The sequence below is a fragment of the Ranitomeya variabilis genome, chromosome 4 (assembly GCF_051348905.1).
Source record: "Ranitomeya variabilis isolate aRanVar5 chromosome 4, aRanVar5.hap1, whole genome shotgun sequence".
NCBI classification, from domain to species: Eukaryota; Metazoa; Chordata; class Amphibia; order Anura; family Dendrobatidae; genus Ranitomeya; species Ranitomeya variabilis.
The window spans coordinates 379,193,740-379,213,162 of NC_135235.1; the positions used below are offsets into that span (position 1 = coordinate 379,193,740).

Sequence of the window (19,423 nt, forward strand, 5' to 3'; positions counted from 1 at the left end):
AGTGTGGATTCTGCATGACAACATAAAAATAACAAAAATAAGAAAAATAAGAAAAAAAAAAAGAATAAAAATATTACAATGAAATGGCCAACTTTTTGCTTCAAAAGCAACTTACACTTGTTGGTACTATGAGGCCAAACCGCCGCGAAATTCCTCCAATCATGAAGCACAATGCACAGCGAACAATCTACGAGAGTGTATTCGGTTTCTGCAATCAAGCAACAATGGTGTCTTATAAAGCCAAGAAAGAAAAATCCGTGATATTACTGAGTACAATGCATCATGATGGAAGTATTGACACCAATGACAGGAAAAAAAAACCTGAAATCATACTGCATTATAATAAGACAAAAGGAGGTGTCGACAAGATGGACGAAATGATTGGAGAGTATTCGTGCAAAAGGCAGACTAAACGTTGGCCTGTTGCCCTTTTTTCCAATATCCTTGATGTGTCAGCCCTCAATAGCCACATTGTTTATTGTCAAACTAATCCAGAATTCCTTGCCAACAGGAAAGACAAGAGACGTCTATTTTTGACAGAACTTTGTTATGAACTTTTGATGCCTACTATGATGGAGAGAAGCAGCATGATATGCTTATCAAGGCAAATTACAGAGGCAATGATCCGATGTGGAATACGCTTTCTGGAACATCCAGAGCAAAGAGAAAAAAAAAAGAAAGCGCTGCTATATTTGTCCAGCAAAGAAGGAAAGAAAATCGGAGCGTTTCTGTTCTACTTGCGGACAAAATGTATGCAAGGAACATTCAGACGAAAAAATAATATGCGAGAATTGTCGGGGAAATATGTAAAGTTACAAATAAATATTCCTGCACCAAGTTTGCTACAACCAAAAAATGTTTTCATAAAAAAATTGCATATACAATGCTTATATTTGGCGTGCCCGTTTACTTACTTTTTTGTTGTTTTATGCACATAATTATGTTTTGAAATATACACATCTTAGGCTGTGTTCCCAGTAGCGCTGGGGTTCACCAGAAGGGGATCCATAATGGATCTGACCTCCTGGTAACTCCAGCTAAGGCTGCCGGAATGGCGGGATTCCGCCAGCCTTAGCTGGGGTCACCAGGAGGTCAGATCCATTACGGATGCCCTCCTGGCGGACCCCAGCGCTAGTTGGAATGCATCCTTACCTTGCAATTGTAAAATAAATTTTGAAAAGTATTTTTATTTGAGTTATTCCGTGTTATTTGCACACAGGCCTAAAAGGCCCCAGGTGCGTGAATATGGGGTAGTCCCAAAAAAAGGTTGTTATACCGAAATGCCTATAACATAAAAATATATGAACAACTGGAAATTACTAACAACTATATACCTGAGGAATACCTAGAGTTTCAAAATTCTAACTAAAGTAATTTTACAGAAAATAGAAAACAAGTAACCTGGCAGGCCTGCGAGGCCCCAGGTATGCATCCGCCAGCCTTATCTGGGGTCACCAGGAGGTCAGATCCATTACGGAATCCCGTCCTGGCGGACCCCTGCGCTAGTGGGAATGCATCCTTACTTTGCAATAAACTTTGAAAAGTATTTTTATTTGAGTTATTCCATGATAATTGTAAACAGGCCTAAAAGGCCCCAGGTGCGTGAATGTGTAGATTTCTATGGGTATGCGTTTTAGGGTTAAATCACACAGATATGTCACACAAAATACTTAATAAGTAACATTTACCACATTTCTACTTTACATCAGCACAATTTTGGAACCAAATTTTTTTTTGCTAGGGAGTAATAAGGGCTAAAAGTTGACCAGCAATTTCTCATTCTTACAACACCATTTTTTTTAGGGACCACATCACATTTGAAGTCACTTTGAGGGGTCTATATGATAGAAAATACCCAAAAGTGACACCATTCTAAAAACTGCACCCCTCAAGGTGTGCAAAAACACATTCAATAAGCTTATTAACCCTTCTGGTGCTTCACAAGAATTTTTGGAATGTTTTTAAAAAAAATGAACATTTAACTTTTTTTCACAAAAAAATATTTAATATCCAAATTTTTTTATTTTCCCAAGGGTAACAGGAAAAATTGGAAAATTGGACACCAAAAGTTATTGTGCAATTTGTCCTGAGTATGCTAATACCCCATACCCCAAGGAACTTATCTAGATGTGTGGTGAGCACTTTGAACCCCAAGGGCTTCACAGAAGTTTATAACGTAGAGCCGTAAAATTAAAAAATTATTTTTTTTTCCACAAAAATGATCTTTTCACCCCCAACTTTAATTTTCCCAAGGGTAACAGGATCCCAAAAGTTATTGTATAATTTGTCCTGAGTACGCTGATACCCCAAATGTGGGGGTAAACATCTGTTTGGGCGCATGGCAGAGTTTAGAAGGGAAGGAGCGTCGTTTGACTTTTTCAACGCAAAATTGGCTGGAATTGAGATCAGACGCCATGTCGCAATTGGAGAGCCGCTGATGTACCTAAACAGTGGAAACCCCCCACAAGTGACCCCATTTTGAAAACTACACCCCAAAGAAACTTATCTAGATGTGTGGTGAGAAATTTGAACCCCCAGGTGTTTCACTAAAGTTTATAGCGCCCGGGCGTGAAAATAAAAAACAAACATTACACTACTGTGTTCTAGGCAGCCCCCAAATCTAAGAAGCATCATTGTCAAGAGCTCCCTGTCCTCTCCAACAGCTGCAGGTACCTTTCCTTGCAACCAGAAAAAATGTAAAACCTGTCCATTTATAATGACCACGGACAAGATAAAGATCCCCAATTCACATCAGGACTACAAGATACCAGGCACTTTCAGCTGCGTCACTTCTAATGTGGTGTACCTAATCATTTGTACTAAATGTCCAACTGGGGGTCTGTATGTAGGGGAGACAGGGCAGAAACTGAGAACAAGGATGAACTCTCATCGCCATACAATAAGAGAAAAAAGAATGGATTTACCTGTGGCAATACATTTCTGTCTCCCAAATCATAACATTATGGACATGAAATTACTTGTATTAAAGGGTAACTTCAAATCGCAGAAAGACAGGAGAGTCTGGGAATATAAACTGATGACGACCTTTGACACTCTAAATGCAGGAATGAATGTGTCACACGGATTTATGTCTTTTTACATCAACTAATGAACTTGCCCATCAGACCATGTGGGGTCATCACAACAGAACCAGACCCTAATCACAGGACAATAAAACAATCCTTATCTAAGAATTGGCCCAATATTTATGGACGTAACTGTTTATCACCCATGGTAATTCTGCTTCATGTCACCTGGCTTATCCATGGGTTTTTTCCCCTCTCCCTTTTTTTTTTTTTTTCTATACTATGTTGTGCATAAATATGTGATTCTTCAGAATTTGTTTTAGGCTTATTTGACACTAGCGTCGGGCTCGGTCCGTCGCAGTGTGTCGGGCCGAGGTCACCGACGCTAGCGTTGTCTCCGCCGCACAACGGGTGCAGCGGATGCATTTTTCCAGCGCATCCGCTGCCCCATTGTGAGGTGCGGGGAAGTGCGGGGAGGTGGGGGCGGAGTTCCGGCCGCGCATGCGCGGTCGGAAAAAGCGGACCGTCGGGAGCAAAAAACGTTACATGTAACGTTTTTTGGTCCCGACGGTCCGCCACAACACGGCGCAACCGTCGCACGACGGTTGCGACGTGTGGCAATGCGTCGCAAATGCGTCGCTAATGTTAGTCAATGCTGAAAAAACGCATCCTGCAAGCACTTTTGCAGGATGCGTTTTTTCGGCAAAACGACGCATTTGCGACGTATTGCAGTTAACGCTAGTGTGAAAGTAGCCTTAGTCTTTGCCTGATGAAGAGACGTATGTAGTCTCGAAAGCTTGCAATTTGTTACCATCTTTTCAGTTAGCTATTAAAAGGTATCAACCACTGAGGACTCTTAATTCTAAATATTTTTCAATTTAAATAAAGGATTTATTTTTAATCCAAAACGATACATTATTGATTAGCACTTTGGATTTCATTACTTGCTAAAAATCAAAAAACAAACATATTTTTTCCACAAACATGATCTTTTAGTCCCCAATTTTTTATTTTCCTAAGGATAACAGAAGAAATTGGACCCCAAGAGTTATTGTGCAATTTGTCCTGACTACGCAGATTCCCTATATTTGGTGGTAAACCACTGTTTGGGCACATGGCAGAGCTCAGAAGGGAAGGGGCACCAGATTTTGCTATAATGGTTTGCAGGTGCCATGACCAACTGGGAGAGCCCATGAGGTGCCAAAACAGCAGAACCCCCCCATAAGTGACCTCATTTTATGAATTACACCTCTCAATGAATTCATCTATGGGTGCAGTGATCATATTGACACCATGAGTGTGTCCCAAAATTTTATACTATTGGGCAGCCATGCAGAGATACTCAGGAGGAACAGAGCGCTATTTGCCCATTCAAGTGAATGGGTCTGTGCACATGTCAGTGTGTTTCAACGGACCGTGTGTCTGTTTTTTAATGACAGCACGGGCCACAAAACATCCAGCACACGTGCATGCGCATAACACACATGGATGTCATCCATGTGGCACACATTGGCGCCGGGGAAGAAGCGTTACAGTAAGCGCTGTTCCCCGGTGCTGGGTGCTGAACACAGCTCTCATCATTCTCCCCTGCTTATGCCGATCGCCGGCAGAGCAAAGGAGAATGATGAGAGGCATGTTCAGCACCCACCGCCGGGGAACAGCACTTACTGTAACGCTTCTTCCCTGGCGTCCGTCCTTGTGGTACTGATGCGGCACATGCATGTCACACGTGTGCTGCAAGTGTTACACACATGGACACTGACATTTCCGGTACCGTAAATATTAGGACATGTGAAAGAGACCATATAGAGGGTTTTATGTTTGACTGCTGCACACGCTAAAAGATGCTTTTTATTTCAAAAAATAGTTTTGCATCACCATATTTTGAGAGCTATAATTTTTCCATAGTTTGGCTCACAGAGTCATGTGGAGTCTTCTTTTTTGCGGGACGAGTTGATGTTTTTATTGGTTCCATTTTCGGGCACATGACATTTTTTGATCGCTTTTTATTCTGATATTTGGGAGGCAGAATGAACAAAAAACAGCAAATCATGACTTTCTTTGGGGGGGGGGGGTGTTTATACGGTTTTGTGTGTGGTGAAATTGACAAGGCAGTTTTATTCTTTGGGTCAATACCTCATTTATATAATTTTTTTATACTTTGGCGCTTTTATACAATAAAAACTATTTTATATAAAAAATAATTATTTTTGCATGGCTTTATTCTGAGAGCTATAACATTTTTATTTTTCTGCTGATGGAGCTGTATGGGGGCTCGTTTTTTGCGGGACAAGATTACATTTTCCGTGGTACCATGTTTATTTACAGTACAGACCAAAAGTCTGGACACACCTTCTCATTTAAAGATTTTTCTGTATTTTCATGACTATGAAAATTGTACATTCACACTGAAGGCATAAAAACTATGAATTAACACATGTGGAATTATATTCTTAACAAAAAAGTGTGAAACAACTGAAATTATGTCTTATATTCTAGGTTCTTCAAAGTAGCCACCTTTTGCTTTGATGACTGCTTTGCCCACTCTTGGCATTCTCTTGATGAGCTTCAAGAGGTAGTCACCAGGAATGGTCTTCCAACAATCTTGAAGGAGTTCCCAGAGATGCTTAGCACTTGTTGGCCCTTTTGCCTTCACTCTGCGGTCCGGCTCACCCCAAACCATCTCCATTGGGTTCAGGTCTGGTGACTGTGGAAGCCAGGTCATCTGGCGTAGCACCCCATCACTCTCCTTCTTGGTCAAATAGCCCTTACACAGCCTGGAGGTGAGTTTGGGCTCATTGTCCTGTTGAAAAATAAATGATGGTCCAACTAAACATAAACCGGATGGAATAGCATGCCGCTGCAAGATGCTGTGGTAGCCATGCTGGTTCAGTATGCCTTCAATTTTGAATAAAACCCCAACAGTGTCACCAGCAAAGCACCCCCACGCCATCACACCTCCTCCATGCTTCACGGTGGGAACCAGGCATGTAGAGTCCATCCGTTCACCTTTGCTGCATTGCATAAAGACATGGTGGTTGGAACCAAAGATCTCAAATTTGGACTCATCAGACCAAAGCACAGATTTACACTGTTCTAATGTCCATTCCTTGTGTTCTTTAGCCCAAACAAATCTCTTCTGCTTGTTGTCTGTCCTTAGCAGTGGTTTCCTAGCAGCTATTTTACCATGAAGGCCTGCTGCACAAAGTCTCCTCTTAACAGTTGTTGTAGAGATGTGTCTGCTGCTAGAACTCTGTGTGACATTGACCTGGTCTCTAATCTGAGCTGCTGTTAATCTGCGATTTCTGAGGCTGGTGACTCGGATAAACTCATCCTCAGAAGCAGAGGTGACTCTTGGTCTTCCTTTCCTGGGGCGGTCCTCATGTGAGCCAGTTTCTTTGTAGTGCTTGATGGTTTTTGCCACTGCAATTGGGGACACTTTCAAAGTTTTCCCAATTTTTTGGACTGACTGACCTTCATTTCTTAAAGTAATGTGGGCCACTCGTTTTTCTTTACTTAGCTGATTTTTTCTTGCCATAATATAAATTCTAACAGTCTATTCAGTAGGACTATCAGCTGTCTATCCACCAAACTTCTGCACAACACAACTGATGGTTCCAACCCCATTTATAAGGCAAGAAATCCCACTTATTAAACCTGACAGGGCACACCTGTGACGTGAAAACCATTCCCGGTGACTACCTCTTGAAGATCATCAAGAGAATTCCAAGAGTGTGCAAAGCCGTCATCAAAGCAAAAGGTGGCTACTTTGAAGAACCTAGAATATAAGACATAATTTCAGTTTAACACTTTTTTGTTAAGTATATAATTCCACATGTGTTAATTCATAGTTTTGATGCCTTCAGTGTGAATGTACAGTTTTCATAGTCATGAAAATACAGAAAAATCTTTAAATGAGAAGGTGTGTCCAAACTTTTGGTCTGTACTGTATATCCGTCTTTTTGATCATGTGTTATTACACTTTTTGTTCGGCGGTATTATGATAAAGCATTGCTTTTTGCCTTTTTTTATGGTGTTCACTAAAGGGGTTAACTAGTGGGACAGTTATATACGGCAAGTCATTATGGACGTGGGGATACCAAATATGTGTACTTTTATTGTTTAGATTATTTTTCATTTAAATATTTCTTTATTGATAGAATAAATATTGATTTTTTATTATTATTTTTTAAAAATATTTTTGCAATTATTTAAAAACATTTTTTAATTCTTCCTTTTACACTGTGTCCCACTAGGACACTCATTTTTTGCATGCTGATCGCTTCTATAGCATGCAGATTTGCATGCTATAGAAGCTGTCAGCGCTGCAGCTTCTGTGCACTGACCTTAGAGACTTCCTGACATGCACTACGCATGACAGGAAGTCTCTCAGCTATGGAAACCCGGATGTTGTCATTATGACATCAGGTCTCCATGGCAGCGATCGGGGTCTCTGCTGGGTCTCCCATCCAGAGGCAGAGGGGCTGTCAGCCCTTGTGCTGGCTTCAGAACACTGCTATCATGTTTGATCGCAGTGTTTTGGGGGTTAAAGTGCCGTGAGCGGTCTGTGACCACTCTTGGCACTTAGTGCTGGGTGTCAGCTGTGAGAATCATCTGACACCTGGACCCGATCGGCCGCACACCATCCATGTGTGCGGCCAATCGGCTCTGACGTACTATCCCGTCCGTGGTTAGACGGGCCCAGCCCACATGGACGGGATAGTAGGTTGGATGTCAGAAAGGGGTTAAAATCCTATTTTGCATCTGTATTCTCTAAGAAACCAAATGTAACATCAATTGATCTTCATGGTGCCATCGAAGGAATAAAAGAATCCACTCTATTCTTAAACAGAGAGATAGAGAGGAAACACTTAGCTATTTTAAATTAATTTAAATTTCCTTGTTCAGATGAATTACATCCTAATGTATTGAAAGAGTTAGCAGGGGAAATTGCAGAACTACTAGCCAGAATCTTTGAAAAATCCTGGAAAACAGGAGAAGTCCTAGAAGATTGGAGAAGGGCAAATGTTGTCCCTATCTTCAAAAAAGGAAAGAAGACGGAGCCAGGAAATTACATGCCAGTGAGCCTTCTATACCAGGAAAGATATTTGAACAAATTATTAAACAGCATGTATGTATTTGGATAAGAATACAGTCATTAACCAGAGCCAGCATGGTTTTGTAGCAATCAAGTCATGTCAAACTAATCTAATTTCATTCTATGATGGAATCACTGACTGGGTGGATCAGGAAAATGCGGTAGATATAATATATCTCGACTTCAGCAAAGCATTTGATAAAGTATCTCATACTATCCTTATTGAAAAAATGACCAAGGGGATTGACAAGGCTAAGGTTAGGTGGATTCATAATTGGCTCAGTGATCGTACTCAATGGGTTGTAAGAAATGGTTGCACATCCAATTGGACAAGTGTTTCAACTGGGCTACCAGTACCACAAGGATCTGTTCTGGCCCCAGTGTTGTTCAACATTTTTATAAATTATCTAGATAAGGGAATTGAAGGTAAACGAATCAAATTTGCAGACAATGCAAAGATAGGAGGGATAGCTAACACTAGAGAAGACATAGAAAGAATTCAGAAGGATCTAGATCCGCTTGAACAATGGGCAGCAACTAATAGAAGGAGAATGGTATTTCACAGGAAGAAATGCAAGATTCTACATGAGGGCAGAAAAAAAAGAAAATTACATCTATAAAATGGGAGGAATAGAACTAAGCAACAGCATGTGTGAAAAAGACTTGAGTATACTAATAGATCACAGACTGCACATGAGGCGACAGCGTGATGCAGCAGCAAAAAGGCAAACACAGTTCTAAGATGTATTAAGAGAAGCATAGAGTCTAGATCACATGAAGTAATTATCCCCCTCTACTCCTCCTTGGTCAGGCCTAATCTGGAATACATGATGACCCTTGAGGTCCCTTCCAACTGTAGCATTCTATGATTCTATGAAGGTGTTCGCTGCCTCCCTCAGCAACACTTTGGAATTCTTGTTTTCTAGTGTGAAAAAAACAGATTTGTGTTATAAAGTTTCAAACATTTTTATTCTCTCCTGCTGATCCCAAATTACAGTTTGTTATAATTCAAGGGGTTCACAAACACTTTAACAGGCTTCAGATCTAAAATCTCCAATGTTTTCTTTACCGTACTTGCTTCATACACCTTTTTCTAGTGATTTGCCTTTTGTGAATAGTAGACTTCACACCAAACTTATGTAGAAAAAAGTTTAGTTCATGGTGCATTTTACAATAGCAGAAAAACTATTATTATCATAATTTCAGGATTATGTCAAGGTGTGTAGGTCAATTTGATAAAGAGGATTTCTATGCCTAATTTAATTTAATTTAATTTGGCTAAGAATTGCCCAAGAAGAGTATAGATTTTTCATTTTTATTTTTGTGCATTTTGAGACTGAAGTTAAGGTGTGGCCATATACTCTATTCAAATCTCTTTCCAACTTGGATACAGAAGATGCTATGTTATCAGAATTCCCCAATAATTTACACATGTTGCATTTATTTATGTGTAATGAGTGAAATGACTGCCTGAACTTTGAATATTGGTACACTCTTATGGCCAAGTGAAAATACTGTGTAGTCTAGTGGAAAACTCTACTTGTCATCAATCAATACATACACAATAATGCAGTTATCAAGTCACTTTAATAGTCATTAAATTTATAAATAATGTAAACAAGTATAGAAGGAGCGTCACACGATATCAGATGTATAAACAATTAGAGAAATCAAGTAAAAATACTTAAATTCAGCACAGTTTTAGTATTCATTTTTGTGACATTTCCTGCTGCCCCTTGGGATATCAGGATATCCAGAAGTGGCAAACAACAACTTTCTGTAAGACTATAGGTAAACATGCTCTCTTAAATGATGTAATTTGGAAATCTAAAGAATCTTTCTCAATGCCAGTATTGAAGTATTCCCATAATTTGGAACCTGACAGATCTCATGATTGGGTACCTGTATGATGGAAGCATAACATTGAAGGAGAAACTAAACTAAATTTGCAGTGTTAGATTTCCATCACAAACTCTGATCTTGGATTATTCTTCTTTATCATTCACTTTTATCAAAACTATTTTCACCATCCCTTGCAGCTCGCCTCTCTAAGGCCAGCTGAATGTCCAATTGACGTAGCTGCTTGAGGAAGCCCCGGTTGGGAAGTATACAGCGGTGCTTCAAGACTTGTGTAATTGCATCAACAACTGTCATTTTTTCATAGATCATCAAGTAAGCCAGAACTAGAGAGGCAGAGCGACTGCGGCCCATCGCACAGTGGACTAACACCTTACCTGCAAAAAAAAAATAAAAAATCATTGTTTATCGTGTAAAGGTTTTCTAATACTGCTATAAACACCTGTAGTTTTTCTATAGCTGAATATGGACTATATTGTTGCTTTAGGTGTAACACAAGAAGTGGCCCAGTGATCGGGCAATGCTCACACATACACTATGGTTTTGATGTACTCCAAAGAACTGTGGTTTTCAGACTGCTTCAATTTGTCTATTACTCCTTATATAATGTGTTATTAAAAAAGCATTTTCTACCTAACTGAAGCAAGCCCTTTTCACTTTCAAATGCTGTGGTGCAGCTATAGGTGGAGAAACAGCAGCTGTATCAGGGCTTGGAGTGGTCCCAAAGGTTCCTTACCACATATGAAGACTACAATATTATAAAATGAACAATGTAGGGCAGGATAGGAAAGGTGTCTAGGGAAAGTGTGAGAAAGACTGGGAAATACCTAAAATAACACAGAAGCAAGTCCTCCTCCCAGGTCCAGCACCAAATCTCCCCTCATAGATTTGGCTGCAGTGATGATGTCCTGTCAACAGCATGTATCACTGCTGCAGGTGATCACCGAGCTTAGTGGCTTATGCTGTCTTCCTCAACATAGCCACTGAGCTCAGTGATTTGCTGCAGCGGTGATGCGCACTGGTGATATGACGTCACCGCTGCAGCCAAAATACTGAGATCAAAGAAGCAACAGGTAGCTGGAGCTAGACCCAAGAGGATGACAACCTCCTCTGTTATTTTCCTGAAAGTGGAAAACCCTTTTAATGATTTCTAAATAATTTCTCTGGCCACATGCTATGTAAATGATTCCACTCATTGCATTCATCCACTGCGAAAAATCATATCACGTGACTAAAATGCAGTAAAGCAAGTCTGCTTCGCTCCAGACATGCTTTCTGGGAGAAAACTGCTGCAGCGCACCTTCGCGTAGTAATAGTGTTTTCCTACAGCTACCTGGAGAGGGAGCTCCCGGCCTATGGGTTTTATGGCTTCCATTGAGCCGCACAGATTCCTGTACACTGAGCTCCCCCTAGTGGTATCTGCATTGTCTTTCTCATTTAAATTGCGGCAAAAAGTCGAGGATTTGGCGTGCTGTTATTTTCAATACTTACTGTTTGACTTGTTTAGTGCCATGTGTATGAATTCAGCTGCAGGATAGAAAAATTGACTGAGATCAAAGCTGGGTAGGTCTGCGGCTTCCACCCCATAATACTCCACAATCATATCGCTGTAATACTCTGCTCCAGTGTCCACATTCCAGCGCCCATGTGCTGCATTCAGAATATGAGTGAAGCCATTTTTCTCCAAACTATAGCGGTCCAATGCGGTTTTCCTAAAGGATAATTCAATGACAATAATGACCTAAAGTGACTAAAACAATTGCAGCTTTTCCCCCAAATCTATGCTGATGTGCAGAACCTCTGGGCAGTATTCAGTAGCTCTGACAGCTTAGAGGACATGTTTCCAGGTCAAAAGTAGCAGCCAGTTTTATTCGTCTTCTCGCTGCTCCCCTGATTATTTTATTCCTTTTTATCCACCATACAGTTCCGGAGATATGGTGGATAAAATGTAGTAGAAAAGTAGTAGAAATATAGTAGAAATGTTCATGGTCTTTGCCATCTTTGCTCACAGAGTAATAAGGCCGAGCAGACTAAAGACTCATCCCAGAGAATCATGTGAGCAACGACCCTTTGGTAAAACCCCTAAAAATAACGATAAATGAAAAGGTACACTTCTCTGGAGCCATATGGTGGTTGTTAAAAAAGAGCAGCAAAAATGCAATACTTAGGGGAGCGTCGGGAATAAAATAAGAGCAAAAACTGGACACGTCAGAGCTGGTGAGTACCTGCGCGTACCCTAGGGGAGGAAGACCTCATCCCAGGATGAATAGAAAAGGGTGTTGGAGGAGTGGGTGGGGTAGGTAGAGTAGGGGAGGAGCTAATTAGGAGGGAAAGTTAGGAGATTGTGAGAGAACTGGAGCTGAGCAGACGTGAGGGTCTGCAGCTCCTATCAGACAGAAAGGGGTTCCCAAAGAGAGGGAACTGAAGGAAAATGAAGCTAAAGAAAGAAGAGAAGGAAGGGGTCCTAGAGGCACGGGTAGTGAGAAGTCCGTGGGGCTTGCATTCACGCTGACCATAGTCAGGTGGAGGGACTAGGCACAATCAGGGGCCCCATTCTAGTGGATAAACTAAAGACTCAATAACCGGAGACTGTGGCTTTTGCAAGAAGCACAGTCACATCTGCACACATTCACTGAAAAGGCAGTCATATAGGTTCCAGGGGGGACTTAGAGCTCTCTGCCTGACAAGATCTGAGGCTGCTGGCTTGGGACACTGTGTGGCAGGGGCAGGGCAGGAGAGGCGAAGCCAGCGCAGAGAGATGGCCAGAAAAAGGAACATAAAAAGAGGGTTCTGGAAAGTGCACCCAAATTGCCAGAGAGCTGGCTGGACCACCTACTCGGAGGACACAGCACCCCGGCTGGGGCAACTAAGAACTGTGAATAAAGCTTTGGAAACTGTACCACTGGGTCCTCACAATTATTTACTGCGCCATCCACCCTGCACTATATCCACCATCATTTACAACCTAAGTGCCCTGGGACTAAAGCTCTACCTGTGGAGAGCTGTACCAACTTTTCTGCATCACCACCAGCTCCAGCGGTCCCATTTAAGCAGTGTCGGCTAACATCACCTATTTGCCGAATACCACAGGTGGCGTCACGAACAATAACGCTCATAAACTTTATTTTTCCCCTTTTATTTCACTTTTATTGGACGCCCAGGGCCATGGACCAGGTCACTGCTGCCGTGACACATCCCCTTTAAGAACCAACCCAATACCAAGTACCCCACGGCCCTTGGGGGCGCTCCAATTAACCCTTGGAAGCCTTGAGCTTGATAATCAAGGTGTGTGTTCGTCTTTAACCTGCAATTCTCGCTGTCCTGACAGCATAGATGGTGCTAGAGAGCCGGTCTGAAAAAAATTCTGTGTTTTTAGACAGTGGAGCTTGAGTCCGTATGGTGGATGCTGAGTTTGCTAGAATTCATGGTTTTGTCTGCTCTAACTTGGCTGAACCTAATCCTATTTGCACCATCGACTCAGCACCACTTGCACAGAGAAAACTGACACAAATTGTTCATAACATAAGGCTGAAGGTGGGGTCTTTGCATTATGAAATAATCCCTTGTTATGTTCTGAAGGGTCTCCACACTCCAATGGTTCTGGGGTTGCCCTGGTTTGTGAAGCATAATCCAACTGTGGATTGGCAATCCAGAGAGATTGTAAAGTGGGGATCTTACTGTCATCGTAACTGTCTAAACGTTTCCCCTTCTGCTGTATCTACAGGGACCTTACTGACATTTTTGTCTGGCTTTGAGGACCCTGCCACTATTTTGCAGAAGGGGGTAGGCATTCCGGCCTTGTACACTGACCTGGAGGGTGAGGTGTTGGAGGCTCAGGGGGACGCCTCTGCTTCCTGCCCTTCAGGGAGGTTGTTTGTGCAGTTTAAATTGCTCCACAGAGTAACTGGAGAATATCATGACTGTGGATTTGCTGGCCACCCAGGTGGTAAGGCAACCACGGACCTCCTTTCTCATCGTTTTTGGTGACCAGGTTTGCATCGGGATGTGGTTGAACAAGTGTCTACCTGTGGGGTTTGTGCGACACCTGCTAGGGCCATGGGGTACTTGGAACCGGGTCAGACGTTTCTTAAAGGGGTGATCACGGCAGCAGTGACCCGGTCCGTGGCCCTGGGTGCACAATAAAAGTGATGAGGGGAATGTTTGTAGGGAATAAAGTTTATATAGGAAAGGGGGATTGTTCGTGACGCCACCTGTGGTACTTGGCTAGGGATGGCCAGCTGCTTAAAGGGGCCGCTGGGGCTGATGGTGATGCAGCAGAGTTGTTATAGCTCTCCACAGGTAGAGCTTATGGAGCGCCCCGTCAGGGCAAGGGGGTACTTGGTACCGGGTCCAGTACTTTACAGGGGGATGTCACAGTGGCTGACCCGGTCCGTGGCCCTGGGACATCCGTATAAAAGGGAAAGGTCTTTAAAGGGATAAAGTTTATGTTCGTGATGCCACCTGTGGTATTCGGTCAGGGTGACCGACACTGCTTTAAGGGGTCCACTGAGGTGATGTTATGGCAGCTAGATGGTATACCTTCCCACAGGTGAAGTGGAGCGCCCCCAGACGCAGGGCCGCGGGATACTCGGCACCGGGCCTCTCTGTCTCGGTTCTGGGGTTGTCACGGTGGCTAGACCCAGTCCGTGACCCTGCTAAGGGGGCGTCCAATGAAAGGTGTAGGTGATGGTGAGTAGTGCAGTTCGCGGTGAATAACGAGGACACAGGGTTGCAGTCTCTTTACCTCTTTACTGAAGGCTTCGAGGTCCTCAATCCAGAGTACGGTTAACAGGGCTGTAAGAGACCGGCCGGTCCGATGGCACCTCCAGAGTTCCCTTTGCAGGTGGAAATCTGTGCCTACCTTCTAGCGCCTGTGTTTTATAGTACTTCCCTGCTGAGCACCACGGGATAGTCCTCACAACTGTTGTGTCTGTTTCTGATGTTATTTCCCACAACTTATGTCTGTTCTGATGTTCTTCTCTGTCCCCCAGATGATATGGATAGGACGCACCCGTATGACGGGAAGGCCTGGAGTTCTTCCGGGACCCTAGCGTCGCCCCTCTCCCACAGTTGCCCCCTATGTCTTCTTAGGTGATTTTGGTGAGACAGCCAACCTAAAATCAACTGTCCTGCCTCTGTTTGAAGTATTGCTTGGAGCCTAATACTTCCTCGGCGTTCTGGCCACCGGCTACGCGCCTCAATAGGATGTTGCCTCGATCTATTGGTGTTATCTCCTTTTTGCTTTGATCTCGTTTCTCACTCTCCACAATAAACCTTGCTTCTTGTCCTTTCTTGAGATACCACCGCGATGTAGAGCAGGCGCGGTTCCTTAACGTTCTTTTCTGTTCGCTAAGCCTCTGTCAGGATCCCACCCCTGACAGGGACCCCCCTGAATCTTCCCCTGCAACACCCTCTGCCACAGGATGTTGCCTGGTTCCAACCCAGTCAGCTTTCTGTCTAACTTTCTATCTAACCCCCAGTTTTACCAGATTGTGAGGAGTGGCCTAATACATAGTGCCCTTAGCTCCCCCTGGAGGCCAGACTATGAAGTGTATTGGTGTCTGTGATACCTGGTCAGGTGAACTCCTTCAGTGCCATCAGACGTACCATCACCCCCCTTAGCGGCAGAGCGATGTTACTGCAATGACCAGGTCTCTGGGGCGCTGCACTCCCCCCCGGTTAAATCCAGTACTCCTGGACTGGGAAAAAAACAACAATACATATCAGCAAAAAGACATACAATTTTTGAAATGCAGAAACAAGTAAATTTGAACAGAGCTTCCCTTTATGGGAGGTGAGGACACTTGAACGTTACAAACAGAACATGGTTAAACATTTTAAATAACATCCTATAAATAACTTTTCTTACCCAGCTGGGTATTCTACTTAGTGCAAATTCTCAACAATAATTTAACTTTGCCTCTAAGGACGTACAAGCTGAATCCACTAAAGGCTTACTATAAAACTCCTAAAATATAAATTACCTTTTATCACTTCTCTCTTCTAAGTGCAACACTTTCTTCTTGATTTGTCTTATGCAGGACTGCCTGTCTATCTGCCCAGGCCTACTGCCTCTTTTCTTAGCACAGGAACACTGAACCATCTCTCTATGGCTCCTAGGAGGACTCACCATCTAACCCCGTACGGGTTCACTTCCCTGTCCTCAAACTCTAGCAACATTATCAAACATTTTCTTATAACTAACTAACCTCATATTACTTCTACATATAAACATTATTGCTACTTCTCTTAAGGCAACATTATACTTTAAGTGCTATTGGTGAACGTTCCCTTTAAGAGGGAACCAAGTCTCTAGGAGGTAGCACAACTTTTCAATCTGCAAGTTCGTGTAAGGCAGGAACTCCTGTACTGTTTCCAGGAACAGTTTCTTCGCAAAGAGTTCTTTTTCTTGTAAAACCAGTAGGGGGCACCTTTAATAAGGTGCAAACTATTTACAAAACAGTTTGTGAACCATTCACCGTCCATGATTCGGTAGTCTTTAAAACAGTGATGAACCAATCAAAAAGGCAAAATAGGGATCCCGGGTCAACTAAGGGATCCCTTTAAGAGATAACCCTGATCGGGTTATAGCAGCAGAGAAACACAAAAAGACGAACAATTAACTGTATACATTCTCGTGGTTCCGAGGTTTATCCTCATAGGAGATTACACTGCATCAATTGGTGGCGGACACTCGCCGGCCGGGGAGGTTGTGGTCCTCTATCCTCGGCGGATGCAGTATCAGTATGATTAGTTGGTCTCCCAGACACGGCCAGATCACCCGGTGTCTGGATTCGAATATCGGCTGTGGTTGCAAGTTCAGTGGCAGCAAAAATATACACCGTAGCAAGAGTAGTGGTGTTGGTCAAATCAGGGTTGGTCATCAGCGGGACAGCAGGTGGCGCGACTACCGGCTCACACCGTTGGACGTCTTGAGCGCACCACCCCTGCGCGCTCTGGTGGCGGGTGTAGGTAACCTGATCCCCTTTACATGGTAGCTGATTGTCATATCGATTGCGGGATGGAGTTTTCACATTGTAGCTGGTAAAGAAGATGTCAGTCGGTAGTCCCGGTTCCTGTATAGAGCCCCAACCCCGCTTCGGGTGGAAGGCTAGTACAGTCCCCTGCCTGACCGGGTTCCTCTTGTTGTGTTCAGTCTTTGATCTCTGTATTCTCGGTGGGTCATTTAGTTCTGTCTCCCTTCGGTTTTGCCATTGCCGAATCAAGCATTGTTTATACTGTTCCCAGGTGAGCGCAGCAATGCTGAGGCCCTCCTGCCTGGCCCCGTCTGGCCCGATCCGCGGGGTGTCCCATTGGAAGGTCACCCCCTCTGAGCTCACATCTAGCGGTTCCCCCATCGTGGTTGGTAGCGGAGGCACCAACTTCTCCATGGTGCCTGGGGTCAGTATCACTAGCTCAGCGGTAAAAACTCGGTTATTGTCGGGCTGGGGAGCGGTCACGGGAGCAGGGTCGGTCAGGAGAGCAGGATCGGTCGGGGGAGCAGGGACGCTTTCCATACCTGCGTCTGTTGTGATTCCACCGATGTCGATCCGTTCCGTTGACAAGGAAACTGGAATCGGCCGCAGCCCGGACTGTGGTTCCTCCAGGGCGGTCTCCTGATGCAGCTCCGACCCCCATTGCTTCGCATCAGCTGGCTCCATGTTCGGGATGGGCTGGCTCGGCTCCGCCGCCTGCGGCGCCGAGAGGTGAGGATCCTCCAGCTGCAGTGGACTCAGGTCCGTCTCCAGTGGACGAGGACAGGCCGGGATCACCTCGCCATCGCTCGGGCACTCGCTGATCATCTTCGTTGTCCCGCATTCGATGGCTGCACATGCACCTGGCTCGGCCATTTCTCCGGGGTGGAGCTCCCTCTTTACTCCGTTCCCGCCGTTGCAAATCAGGGGGTGGTTCTCCTCCGCTTCTGGGCAGGTCGTCATCTCGCAGCAGTAGTCGGAGGGGGCGGTCGCCACTTTTGGCGCCACTTTGGTAGCCTCCTCCCATGGCACGCCCTTCTTCTTCCTCTGCGCTCCCCGTGGCGCTGCAATGGAGGCGGTTTTGGCGGGAACTTTTGGCAACAAGTGACAATACACAGTCTTTGCAATAAGTCACAGTTCAAGCACAACAAATCACAGTTCCAAGGCACACATGACCTGATTCTTCAGGCTTAAGTAGATCCTGTTTGTGACGCCAAGTTTGGAGCGCCCCCAGACGCAGGGCCGGATACTCAGCACCGGGCCTCTCTGTCTCGGTTCTGGGGTTGTCACGGTGGCTAGACCCGGTCCGTGACCCTGCTAAGGGGCGTCCAATGAAAGGTGTAGGTGATGGTGCGTAGTGCAGTTCGCGGTCAATAACGAGGACACAGGGTTGCAGTCTCTTTACCTCTTTACTGAAGGCTTCAAGGTCCTCAATCCAGAGTACGGTTAACAGGACTGTAAGAGACCGGCCGGTCCGATGGCACCTCCAGAGTTCCCTTTGCAGGTGGAAATCCGTGCCAACCTAAAATCAACTGTCCTGCCTCTGTTTGAAGTATTGCGTGGAGCCTAATACTTCCTCGGCGTTCTGGCCACCGGCTACGTGCCTCAATAGGATGTTGCCTCGATCTTACAGCACGACTCCTATTGGTGTTATCTCCTTTTTGCTTTGATCTCGTTTCTCACTCTCCACAATAAACCTCGCTTCTTGTCCTTTCTTGAGATACCGCCGCGATGTAGTGCAGGTGCGGTTCCTTAACATTCTTTTCTGTTCGCTAGGCCTCTGTCAGGATCCCACCCCTGACAGGGACCCCCCTGAATCTTCCCCTGCAACACCCTCTGCCACAGGATGTTGCCTGGTTCCAACCCAGTCAGCTTTCTGTCTAACTTTCTATCTAACCCCCAGTTTTACCAGATTGTGAGGAGTGGCCTAATACATAGCGCCCTTAGCTCCCCCTGGAGGCCAGACTATGAAGTGTATTGGTGTCTATGATACCTGGTCAGGTGAACTCCTTCAGTGCCATCAGACGTACCATCACCCCCCTTAGCGGCAGAGCGATGTTAATGACCAGGTCTCTGGGGCGCTGCAGAAGTATATCCCCAGGGCTTCCCAGTGTATAGATGGTGAATGGTGAGTGGCGCTGAGAAGAACGAGGACACAGGTTTGCAGTCTCTTTACCTTTACTGAAGACTTCAGCATCCACAGTCCAGAGCACCAGACCACAGGGCAGGCATGGTCCGGCCGGTTTGGAGGCAAGTCCAGAATCCCCTTGTCCAGGTGGAGAATAAAAGCCTTTCCTCTAGCGCCGTGGTGTAGTCCCTTACTGCTAAGCTTCTCATAAGGTCCTCACAGATGTTATCTCTCTCCGTCCCCCGGATTGGATAGGACATACCCATATGACTGGTGCCTTGAGGCAGTTTATAGGGACTCTAGCACGCCCCAGCCTCTAAGGTTGTCACCGTGCCTCCTG

The 19,423-nt window shown here is 44.5% G+C and overlaps 1 protein-coding gene across 3 annotated transcripts in view; it reads right to left on the reverse strand.

Moving 5' to 3' along the window:
* Positions 1-8,994: 8,994 nt before the first annotated feature.
* Positions 8,995-19,423, reverse strand: part of LOC143768938 (dual specificity phosphatase 29-like) — a 295,682-nt gene continuing 285,253 nt past the window's right edge. For all 3 annotated transcript variants that reach the window (XM_077257541.1, XM_077257542.1, XM_077257543.1), the window contains exons 3-4: positions 11,473-11,693; positions 8,995-10,358 (exon numbers count right to left, since the gene is read on the reverse strand). In XM_077257541.1, coding sequence (XP_077113656.1) covers positions 10,123-10,358; positions 11,473-11,693 — 457 coding nt within the window. In that variant the 3' untranslated portion in view covers positions 8,995-10,122. The remainder of the gene's footprint in view (positions 10,359-11,472; positions 11,694-19,423) is intronic.